Here is a 12,605-nt window from a genome sequence, read left to right as displayed (position 1 = left end):
GTTATGTATTTAATTTTATTTTTCCTAATTTATTTTAAATTTTAATTATGAAGACAGTTATAACGATTAAGAAATGGCTATTCAGTCATTTTTTCCGAGAAAAAAAATTAAAATTTTAAATTATATAGTTATTAAGAACCAGAATTTCGAACGTTTAAATTAACTTACAGTTTTAGGGGGGATGGGGGGAGTAGGCAGTGGCAGCCTCTTGCATACCTTGAAAAAGAGGTCTGCGTACGCCTATGGTGCTGTTAGATATCCATTAATAATATATATAATATATATTTTACGAGTATGTACCTGTATCATATTGTATTATACTTACTAAAAACCAATGGAAAAATTATGTTAAATGTACTGATTACGGGTCTGGAAAATATATTAATTATAATTATACGACCTTATAACCAGGGCCGTGTTAAAGGGGGGTCAAAGGGGGTAATTGCCTCCAGACGCCGTAGTGTTTTAAAAATAAGGGGGCCTCCTTATCTGCACTTAATATGCTACCTGTGCCCAGTGGTCCCGTAGAAAAAATTTTGCCCCGGAGCACTGGAATATTTGACACGGCTCTGCTTATAACTAAATATATAAAAAGGAGATGTACAGGAAATAAAACTACCTACTCCTATGTATAATACAATAAATTTTAAATATTGTATAACACAGTGGAAGATCCAATGGGAAAGTGTAAGAATGACAACCAAACAAATTTGGGAAAACGTTTGAGTACTATTCAGGGGCGTATTTTAGGGGGCAATCGCTACCCCCACCTGAATCCGTGTTTAAAGAATCGATTTTATATGAGGTACACGTTTCATATTTTTTAATGCGGATCATTTTATAACGAAATAAAATTACGCGTGGCTGCGAATACTGAATTGGGCTTTTGTCGATTCCATACTAGGTGAAAAATCGAATAAAACCGAGGCGTAACTTTCAAAAAACATATAGGTGTCAAAAAAGAACTATACAAAAGTCGATTCCTAGTGGATCCGGCATTAGATTAAAAAAAAAAAAACTACAAATATTGAGGATTCACCTGATTTAAATATTACCAAAAATTGTATTTGTAAATGTTAAGCTTGAATTAAAGAAAACATTTGAGTCACCACCCTCTAGAAGTAAGTCTAAATACGCCCCTGATACTATTTCAATCATATTAATTTTAATTACAAATTTTCATAATTGAATATTTTTGTCTCGGCAAAATCTCCGAGTCCCCAAACACTCAAAATATTAACTAAATATTATACATGAAAATAGTAAATCTAGATAAATAAACAGTAGATAAACTAAATATTTATCTAAGATAGATAAATAGATACGTTGAGGTATTTGGAAGCAATAAAGAATAATATGGGTACGAACATCGTGTGTATAACGGTTTGGCACTGCGGAAAAGTGTGTGTGATCAACACCTTGGAATTGACCAGAAAGACTTATATAACTTAGTTCATCCCGTCCTTACACAAAAATTCCGTAATTCCAAGAGAATTTCTAAATAACAATTGACCTGTCGAAACAATGAAAACGTGTATGTGTACTCTGATTGCCTATTGAATCTATTTCGAAGATTTTTAAATTAACTGCATACGCGTGTTCACGGTTGAAAACTGTCGTTCAGAATTCGTTGCTCTTTTCGTTTAACATTGGCGTAAGCAGGAACCAGAACCGTAACCGAAAAAACCCGGTACTGGAACTGGTTAACCTTTAAAATTTAGGAACCGTAACTGAAACCGGAGCCTTTATTTCCAAAAATGAAAAACCGTAACCGTAACCTTAATTATAAAAGAGTTAATTTAGGTCAGTTATTTAAACTAGTAAAATTATGGTAATGCTATTTTGTTTGTCCATTTGTCGGTTCCGAAAAATTAAAGTCAAACCATTTTTATGTTTTTATTTTGTGTTGTAAATTGTTATAGTGTCATGTATATAATGAGTAAATTTGTAAAATTATTATTATTATTATTTTTGTATGTTTATTAATATATTACAATTTACAATGAGTATATCATTCTATCATCTATTAAGTATTAAATACAATTAATATTTATACAAATTTGTGGCTATAACAGTAGCCAGTATTAAATATGATTCCTAATTAAAAATAAATTTTAAATTAAAGATATTTATTTCATCAAATCATAATATTTCACAATATTATAAAATATTTTACAAATTCTTACTATGAGTTGGAATGAAATAACTTAACCTAACTCAAAGAAATATAATAGGCTGATATAATATATTTATAGTTATTTTTTTAACTATTCATAATACCTTCTATTTTCATGAAATGAAACAATTGCAATTTAAACAAGAATAAATAAATAATTTCATATTATTTTTTAATAAATCTCTAATAATCAGAATTATTCGAAATCAACCGGTTCTAGAACCCTTACTCTTTTAAAAAAACCGAAACGGAAAGCGGAACCCTTAAAAAATTCATTGAACAACCAAAACCGAAACCGAAAAAACCTACAGGTTCCAGTCCCTGGACGCAAGTATACTATATTGACAGATATGAACAGGAAAATGGTCAAAGCACGTTGTCGATGTGGTGAGCATAGACACCACGCGGTTCAAGACGGAGGCCAACATGTAGAACCAACTGGACGCCATTTGAGCAGAGAGTACGTATCGAACGTTTGTTAGATAACTACGTTTATTTTCGGTCGAACAATATTTGCGATACGGTATTAATGATATTTATATGCTAGCAACATTTACAAAAACCACGAGGTACGGTCCAGAAGAATACAGCGGAACACCAGGAAGCCCGAGTATGGCAGCGGAGATTTTTCTGTGCCACCGGTCATTATCGTCGTGGAGGCGGCGACCAAGAAGAACACTGCTCGCAGGCGCATGCTGGGTCCATTTTTCCTGCCGGAAAACTGAATATAGTTAGGGCCCATCAACTATGCATACTAATATAAATGGGTTTCGTATATACCTACGATCTAACGACGTGCCTATAACAATAGCCAGGCTGTATACCCATTTCTTACACTAAGTAAAACTATAAAATAACCATGAACCTGAACAATAAATCAAATCTACAATTTGATTTAAGTTCTATAAAAATATATAAATACACAATTTTAAAATAATTTTTTTATTTACGTTTATTTAAGTTTCCTGAGCTTTTTTTATGTTCTATAGAACATAAAAATTCATTGATTATAATCAATATTTAAAATTCCATAAAATATGACAGGAGTAAATATTTTACCTTTTATTATAAGTATATATTATAATTACAAATATAACAAAAATGTGTTAAGTACGTAAATAGATTGGTAAATCGATATTTTCTCACCCCTACCTCAGGACATTTTATATTTACATCACTGCATTGATGTTATGATGTAACATGCTAATATAATAAAAATCGACTAAGACTTCTTAATAGATTTTGCATTTCTTCAACGCACCGATGGACATTAGCGGCTCGAAGATTCGTAAGGCAGCGATAACAGTCCTGGTTGCAGGACGCGGTCCAGTCAAAAACAATACGTTAGTCATTTTTCGGAGCACTGATTTCACGCGTGAAAAATATGCGCAATGATTTTAATGTTTTCTTTTCTTTCAGTGCCCCAAAATCAGCCCGTTGCTAAATGTTCAACGGGCCTTTTGGAATTCAAAAGCGTCGACCTGGTAGTTAAGACTATTTTATTGTTGAACCATATGAAGTTCGAATCGTCGAATACATGTTGTTGCAATCATGCTATATTATTGATGCAACCTGTTATGTAACAGTGTTTATCTGCTTTGTTGTATAACGCGTTTCGCTCAATGGAATGTATGCGTGTCACAGAATCCAAATTTCCATTTCTGTTGAAATTGTGCTTTTCGAAATAGTCAGAGATGCGGCAGAAACCCAGGGACCCGACCACCTTGATTTTCAACACCACGCACACCGTAGCTGTTTCGCAGATCTGAACACGCCGTGTTCACGGTGGAATTTACAGTATCACCGATAACCCGAGTGACGAATGACGACTGCCCCTGGACGCTATGAGATATTGGTGATGAGGGAACATGTATTGGAGGCCATTAACCCTGAAGCCGAAACCCCAGTAGATACGGACCTGGTGGTCAGTTGGGTACGTTACAGAATCCGCAGTCTGTGCAGCCAGTTGAAGCGCCAGCTAATGCGTTAACGAAGAATCTTTTTATTCATTCTGTTCGCGATGTATTTCGATAAATTATTTGAACATATAATAAAATTTATCCATAAAATGTGTTGAATATCTTTAAACATTGAAGTTTCATTCCGTTCGTATTAAATTTCACGTCATGCATATTTCACGACACTTATGGGCAGTGGCGTGGTGGCAAAATATCAGACTCTAGAGCAATTATATATAACTACCCCATTCACCCCCACAAGAATAAAGCATTCTCCTTAAACTGTATTTCTGTGTACTATATAATTTTGACCGACAGTGTTATCGTATAATTTTATAAATACTATTCGGTAGTTTTATTTGTAGATGTACTATAAGCAAAATAAGTAGTTGTTGCTTTTTAGTTTTGAGACCCATGCCTGCCTAAGCCCCCCTCCAAGACATCTATACATAAGTCTATAATGACTATATTATATAATTTCAACTATTAAGTGTTCCAACCAGGGCCAGATTAAGCACGGAGCCTAGAAGCCTGGGCTCCATGTCCTAAGATATTTAAGACCTCAAAGGGGCCTTCTATCATAAACCCTCTTTAAAATCTTTTAGGTTTAAATTTTATTTTGATTATATATTTTTTTAATTTTTGTAATTGTATTATTTGTATCTGTAATTGAGATCTCTACTAAAAGAAATAAATACAGATGAAATTATTGTGGAGTTCCAAAAAGAGAAGAGAAAATAAGAGAATAAAGTTAGTTTTAAAATATTATAATTATATTTTTACATTTAAAGAATAATATTGTATATTTGCATGTAACGAAAATTGATAAATATTAAAAAAGGTTAAAGATATTTCTGTATAATCAATTACTTTCTATAATTTTTTTAAAGAAATAAAATTCAGTTATCTGTAATATTATAAGGATTAAGAGCCCTTTGGACTACTAGGCTCCAGGCCCGATAAACTCTTAATCCGGTCCTGGTCCCAACTATAAATATATTCTGAATCCACCCTTGCCCATTCCTACTGTATATTTTTAGGGATGGCGCAATTTCATCAAGCAAACACCTGACACCACACCACTGTTTATGGGAACGTTACATTGATCAAGTAATTGTTTTATATTTTTTCTGCGAATTAAATGCCTATTTTTTTTCAATTCCCATCAATAATTTTTTTGAAATCGGACTAGTATCCACCCGTTTTCATGTTGATTATTATTTTTCAGTTTTTTTCCGCTTTGTACTCTGCTTGATTTAAATCCAACAAATGAAATCACACAGAACGATAAATTTAACATCTGAAACATAAAGCAGTATAATTGTTTACAAATTCAATAACCTTTTTAAAAACACATGTATAAAATTTAATAGTATTAATATTACAGTAAATTATGTTACATTACTGATATTACGAAAATGAAAGTGAAGCTCTTCGGACATTTGATAAGACACAAACAATTTTGTCATAAACATCTTAGATAAATATAATATGTATATATATATTAGTCTTTCACGCATCGTTGCATCGTTGTATCTTATATTCTGTAGTATCATGTGAAGTATTCGTAAAATTGTGTTAATTTTCTTTAGAATGTATACATTTTAATTTTAATTTTCTTTAAATTGTGTAAATTTTTATCTAACATTTATGAACTTGAAATGGAAAGTAAATTTAACAATATTATATCTGATATAATTAATAAAAAACTTAGTGGAAATAACTCATTTATAACTATTGATGAATACAATATTCGTATTGAACAATTAAAAAATTCAAAATTTGTATTGAAAACTCCAGGGGAATAGTCTATGAAAGATTATAGAATGTCTTATGGGTTCACAAGTATATCATAAATTTCACTGTCAGACGAAGTATAGTAAAACAAATAAATGTACCTGTCGAGTAGTTGAGAAATTATGCAATTCGAAATGCCGCACTTTTTTGTTGTGTGAAAATAAATAATTATCATTAGAGAACGGATTTATATATAATAAAAATACAGAAATATTTACATATATATGCAAGTATAATTTATAAAATATGTGCTAAAAACATCCAAATATGTGGGGAAAAAAGTGATTATTATTATTAAATTATCAAAATGATTTGTTGCATTGAATTATTACAATATCTTTTAAATTATCAAATGTTAAATGTCGCCTATTAGGTATCAAAATATTTTTAAAACAGCTAAATTATTGTTTCACATCAACCGATATATTAAAAGCATATTTCAAGCGCATACTATCAGAATTCTGATAGTTATATATATAGTTATATATCGCTTTAAAGCGATAATTCCAAATTTTTAGAAGAGCGTCTGCACTCATTATGTCATTGATTATTTTAAAATCAATATAGCCTGAAATTTTTTCTGCAACAGCATGAATTTTCATTTTTACAACATCTATTGGTCCGCTTACGAATTTTAATCGCTGATTCAACAATTTCCATACTATCATTTGGGCACATATTTTTTTATTAGTAATTTTTTTAAATTATTTTTAATTAAAATTAAACTATTTTCAATGTTTCATTTTGCATAATATTTTGAGCTTTTCCAATAATGATAGAAGTTTCTGGATCTAATTTTGAAATAATTTCTTGTATTTTCGTACGAAGAAGACGTATGAATGATGAAATAATAAAAATATGTTTAAAAATATTTACAAATTAGTGAAATATGTAAAAAATATGTAAAATAAAAGTATCATCATTTTAATAGGAATGATTTAAATTATAAACATTTCTTATCGAATCTTAAATATCTCGTTTTAATAAAAATATGCATTTACATATAAATCCGTTCCCTAATTATCATTTATAAAATTTAATATTTTTCTTTTTTTTTCATTAATTATCAAATATACAATAATTAACGTACAATTCTACTTGAATTATAATTAACATCATTAACTTATCTATACTGTTTGAAATTAACGTGCATTCTAAGTAAATAACGTTAAAAACCTATTAACCTATTATTGCTAATTACCGGATAATAACGTTAATATGAATTTAATGTTTTTTACTGCAACATATGCTCAAAATCTGAAAATACAGTAATATTCTTTATTTTATTAAATGTATATTTATAAATATATAATTAATATAATAATGATTTCATCAAATCATATCATAAACATCATAGTTTAAAAACTGTCTACTTATTTACTAAAATAAGCATAAATATAATCGAAATTAAAACGTTGAATATTGAAAAAAAAAGAGAATTTAATGAAAGTCTGAATGACTTAAATTATTTTAAAATAAAATTTACATAACCAAGGCTACTTTAATATTGCTAGCTATAAAAATGTATTAGTTAAAATATATTGAAACAATCTAAGTTATAAATTTAATTGATTTCATTATACTTATAGTTTTTATTTTTAATAAAAAGGATGTACCTGTGGTACATTTAATTTTGGATCGACTTCTTGATTACAACTGTTTACTGCCAAAAAAAAAAAACCAATACACTGTTCCGATATTCAAGTACAAAATTAGAATAAAATATAATTTTAGTTTTATTTTTAAAATGATAAAAAGTGTAGTTGAAATAAATAATGAAAAAAATTAATAAACGTTAATTAAAAAAGACGAGTAACATTGGACATAGATTACTTAAATTCAGCAGTGATGTCGGTGAAACGTACCGCCAAAAAGTAACATGTAAATACAATTCAAACGTAAATATTATTTTTTTTAATAATTCAAAACATCCACCTATAAAATACAATGATCTGTTGTACCTATATATGATCATTTTTATTCCTCCTCGCTTAAATTTCCATTTCAAAACGATCTTTAGTTAAACTATTATTATACATTTCACCTGTTTGGTTTATTCATAACATTCTTGATAGAAATATGAACTTGTACAACGTATCATTCAAACCAAACACTAATTTTGGAATACTCGATTTACTGTACTCGTAGATTCAGTTATAAAGACAAAACACTATATGATTTATTTTTCATTTCTATTTGGTCATTAACTCTTGACTGATTCAAATGAAATTTTAATTTAAGATTTATCTATTATCACATCGAATTTTTAATCCGTAACAATCAATGGTATGCCAGATTACTCAAACGAGTAAATAGACTATTCCATAATCAATGGTCAAATTAATCAGCCATCTATTTCTGTTTACAGAGCATTTTTTAAGGAATTTTCACTGAACGAAAAACAATTTTTTTCTCAAAATGTATAATAATATGATGGTAGTATTTCACTTTCGTTCCGCATAGTTTCTTCCATTCTTTCAATATACTATCAACTAAGCGATAAAATCACTGGGTGACATTTGTGTTATCTAGTTCAGCGGTACCCAATTGGTGGTCCGTGGACCCCCAGGGGTCCGCGTGTTGATTTTAGGGGGTCCACGGTTGTGTTGTTCTGTAGTGCTATTTTTATTTTATTTTAGTGAAATTATTATCTTTGTAGTAATATGATATTCCAAGTATTTTTGGACTATTGAAACCCGATTATTGCGAAAAAAAATAGATAATCAATTTCATAGAAATAAATATCATTATTATCTTCAATATTACACTATTATTACTATAATTTAAAACGTGAAACCATACTGATTATTTTCTTTCCATTAACCAATAAAATATATTTTGGACATATAATTTAAAGTAAATGATCAACATTAGTATTAGTTAGTAATCTCAGTCATTACTGGTCAGCAATTAGTGCCGTGTGTCCTTTTTTATACATAGCTTACTTGGCTGATGTGTTCAAATACTTGAATACACTAAATTTGAGTTTACAAGGAATTTATGTTGATGTTTTTCACGTTGAGGATAAAATCGAAGCAACTATTAAAAAGTTTGAAATTTGGGCAATACGTGTTGAAAATAACTCTTTCAGTAACTTTCCGACATTACAAGCTTTTTTGGAATCTTCGTGTGAATGTCTATCACAGGAGGTAAAGAGTGAAATATCTGAACACTTGTTGAGCATGGCCAAAATATTAAGAAAATATTTTCATCAACCTGACCCAAATAATACATGGATAAGAAATCCATTTTCCTGTGATATTGAAAAAATAGAAAATCTCTCTGAACAGGAACAAGATGAATTAATTGATTTGGTAACAAATGGAACGATGAAAAATATTTTCAACGATAAAAAAACTAATTCATTTTTGGTTAATTGTTCAAAATGATCAAAAGCAACTGGCTGAGAAAGCTTTAAGACATTTGATCCCCTTTTGCACAACATAGATGTGAACAAGCTTTTTCTACCTACTGTTACATGAAAAACAAATTTCGTAATAGACTTAATATTGACGCTGATTTAAGAGTTAAAATTTCAAGCATGCAGCCGGACTTAGACGAAATTATGAACAAAAAAGAAAGATTTCACTTGTCTCATAAAGTTTGAAGGTGGTTAATCAAATAATTTTTTTTATAAATATATTATTATTATTTTTTTTTTTTTTTTTGAGAAAATTTGTACTATATTACGAAAATGTTTACAAAATTAAAAATTAAATCATATTGAAAATAAATCGTACCTATTTATTTCTCATTTTCATAATTAAATAAAATAGAAGAGTAAGTATTTACAAAAAAGGGATCCGTGGACCAATTTAAGTTATAGCTAGGGGTCCGTGGCTTCATACTAATTGGGAACCGCTGATCTAGTTAACTGGTTTAAAAAATGCACTATGTTTTCATTCGCTGAATAGATTATCTAAGTACCTATCACTAACTAATCGTCCCTATCGTAGTTGACGATTTTGAATTAATGGAATATCATAGCAAACACCGTGATACTATTTCTAGTTGCTCGTTGTATCATTGTTTCTACCATAGATAATAGAAGAATGGATAGGCCAATCATATATTAACAATACAAGGGGTCGCGGTCCGGAATGTTGATGAGAGATAGACTGCTTTTATATAGTGCACTCACTTTAGCAAGGGGTTTTATCATTAGTTTTATTTCATAATGATAATAGAAGATATCTATGATGATAACAAATATTTTTATTGTTAACGCATTTTATTTTAAAATTATTTAACATTTTTACAAATTGAAGTATTCCCGATTCTGTACGAATTATCATTTGTCTTCAAGCTATGGTTCGAACTTGCATTGTTTTTCATGTATCCTCTAAAGATAATACAGGCAACGTATCATTTCATTTGTGAGTATTCAGTGGCGGATTTAAGGGGGGCCCGAAGGGCCTCGGCCCCCTCCCATTGGCATAAGTTAAGTTTTATTATTTTTTATTATTAATTTTTATAATTTTATCTTTTATATTGTTTCGCTCAAATACATTATATTATAACTTAAGAAATATTATCATTACATATATTTTATACTATTATTATATTATCATTATATTAGAAATTCTCCCAAACATATTACTATTACTTTTATTATGCGGGTATAAAGGCATTTTGCCTTAACGCAGACGGCAGATCGGCTATTTTTGCCATGTATCGTTCCTACTGGCCATCGCTATCTTATCTTATATTATTTGTAAGACGATTCTCACTAATCCATTTCTATATTGCTATTATCGTTTTAAAATGTTAGTAATTTTACAGTCGTCGTGTCACTCGTGTGTAATTCGTATTACGTGATGTACTCGCCTGTACTGCTGTTGTCCGTAGTGTTTTCGTTTGTAGTTTCGTGTTCAATTATTCTGTTTTAAAATGTCACAAAAACGACAAAGTGAAATAAACTTTTTTTTTAAAAAGTTGAAAACAAGTGACGAAAATAATCCATCTCCAAGTGAAGGTATAGAAAATGTAAGCGTGTTACCAACAGAGTCAGAGCCAGCTACATTTTCTGATTCGTCTGAAGTCGATTCTAACAGTCAATATGATATCGCATTTGCTATTGAAGAAAATGCAAATCTAAAAATTCGAAACGATCCAAATATGCTTTACAAATATTTTTTAAAGAAACGTGGTCACCTAAACAAAATTATATTTACTCTGTAAGTATGAATAAAAAAGGTCATAAAAGAAGCTTCTAAATTGAATGGCTAAATAAGCATAACTGGTTAGCTTATAGTCGTAATAGAGAAGGAGCGTTTTGTAAAGTATGTGTACTTTTTGGACCTAAGTTTGGTGGGATTGGAGGACAAAGGCTTGGGGTCTTAAAATAAATTCCTATGATAAAATACAAAGATGTTTTACATGATTTTAAGATACATATGGAAAGAGAATATCATAAAACAGCAATTGTGTGATCTTTAGAATTTATAAAATGTTTTGAAGGCAAACAAAAAACAATAGAAATTCAACTTGATGACCAACTAAATGAAACTGTCAAATAAAAAGAAGTTAATTCCTATAATTAAAACAATTATTTTCTGTGGTCGTCATAATATATCTATAAAGAGGCATAGAGACGATGTTAATTTATCAAATCTGATTTCTAATGACCAAGCAAAAAATAATTTTAATATTGGAATATTCAAAGAATTGTTGATGTTTAGAATAGACGCGGGCGATGTAGATTTTCGCAATTACTTAGAATCGGCTCCAAAAAAATGCAACATTTGTTAGTAAAACTATTCAAAATAATTTGATCGATATATGTGGCTTGATTATCACAGACAAATTAATAAAAGAGGTGAATGAATGTAAATTTTTTTCAATTTTATGTGATGAAACTTCTTATTTATCACACATTGAGCAAATGAGTTTATCGATTAGATATGTTGATTTAAAATCATGCTTAATAAAAGTAAATTTTATTTGCTTTGTTCCGGTTTATGAATGTACTGGTAAAAATTTAGCAAATACAATCGTCCAAAAATTAAAAGAAATAGGTTTAAGTTTGGAATTTTTACGAGGGCAGGGATGTGATGGTGGAACAAATATGTCTGGTAAATACCACGGAGTTCAAGCTAGAATCTTAAATTTGCAACCAAAGGCAATATACACTCATTGTGCATCGCACCGCCTAAATCTAACTTTAATAAAAGCATGTAATGTATTATCTATAAAAAAATTATTTTCTACAGTCAAAGAAGTATCTAATTATTATCTATGGTTTTACAGGTAGAGACATGATATCGAAAGAAAAGTATCGATACTTTCACTTGGTAACGAATGGAATGAAAATAACGAAACGTAACGACCGGTATGAGTATCGAAAAAAAATATTGATCCTTTTACTTAGTCCTATCATCGTAACAAATATAATTAAAATATTGATAACAATAAAATATGAAAACGACCTATATGAATAAGTATCAAATGAAAAATTATTTTTATATTTTAAAGTTTTCTTTCTCCAAGTTAAGAATGAATTCAAAATGTTAGTATATTTTAAAATATGCCATTTTACTAATATTTAACTAAAACTAGTTATGGTTCATAAACCACAGATAAAAATGCTGTATATAAACAAATTTTTAATTGTTTCCACCAGGTACCTATATCATTATTTGTAATTTATATTTCATCTAATCGGTATATAAATC

The 12,605-nt window shown here is 29.3% G+C and overlaps 1 protein-coding gene across 4 annotated transcripts; it reads left to right on the top strand.

The window, feature by feature from the left end:
* Positions 1 to 10,043: 10,043 nt before the first annotated feature.
* LOC112683105 (zinc finger MYM-type protein 1-like) lies at positions 10,044 to 12,371 on the top strand. Of its 4 annotated transcripts, none has more exons than XM_025553977.1 (3): positions 11,120 to 11,749; positions 11,916 to 12,103; positions 12,181 to 12,371. In XM_025553977.1, exons 1-3 carry the CDS (start codon positions 11,713 to 11,715, stop codon positions 12,190 to 12,192), a joined length of 237 nt encoding a protein of 78 aa, XP_025409762.1. In that variant the 5' UTR covers positions 11,120 to 11,712; the 3' UTR covers positions 12,193 to 12,371. The 4 variants fall into 4 exon arrangements, 3 of the variants coding, with proteins under 3 accessions (XP_025409761.1, XP_025409762.1, XP_025409760.1); XM_025553975.1 differs by having other exon boundaries at positions 11,137 to 11,749; positions 11,916 to 12,107; XR_003148574.1 differs by lacking the exons at positions 11,120 to 11,749; positions 11,916 to 12,103 and adding an exon at positions 10,044 to 10,307.
* The last annotated feature ends 234 nt before the right edge of the window (positions 12,372 to 12,605 follow it).

This window comes from Sipha flava, unplaced genomic scaffold (genome assembly GCF_003268045.1).
Source record: "Sipha flava isolate LNK unplaced genomic scaffold, YSA_version1 219_pilon_pilon, whole genome shotgun sequence".
NCBI lineage: Eukaryota > Metazoa > Arthropoda > Insecta > Hemiptera > Aphididae > Sipha > Sipha flava.
The sequence above is the reverse complement of the archived record's forward strand: the minus strand, read 5'-3'. Positions and strand labels throughout refer to the sequence as shown.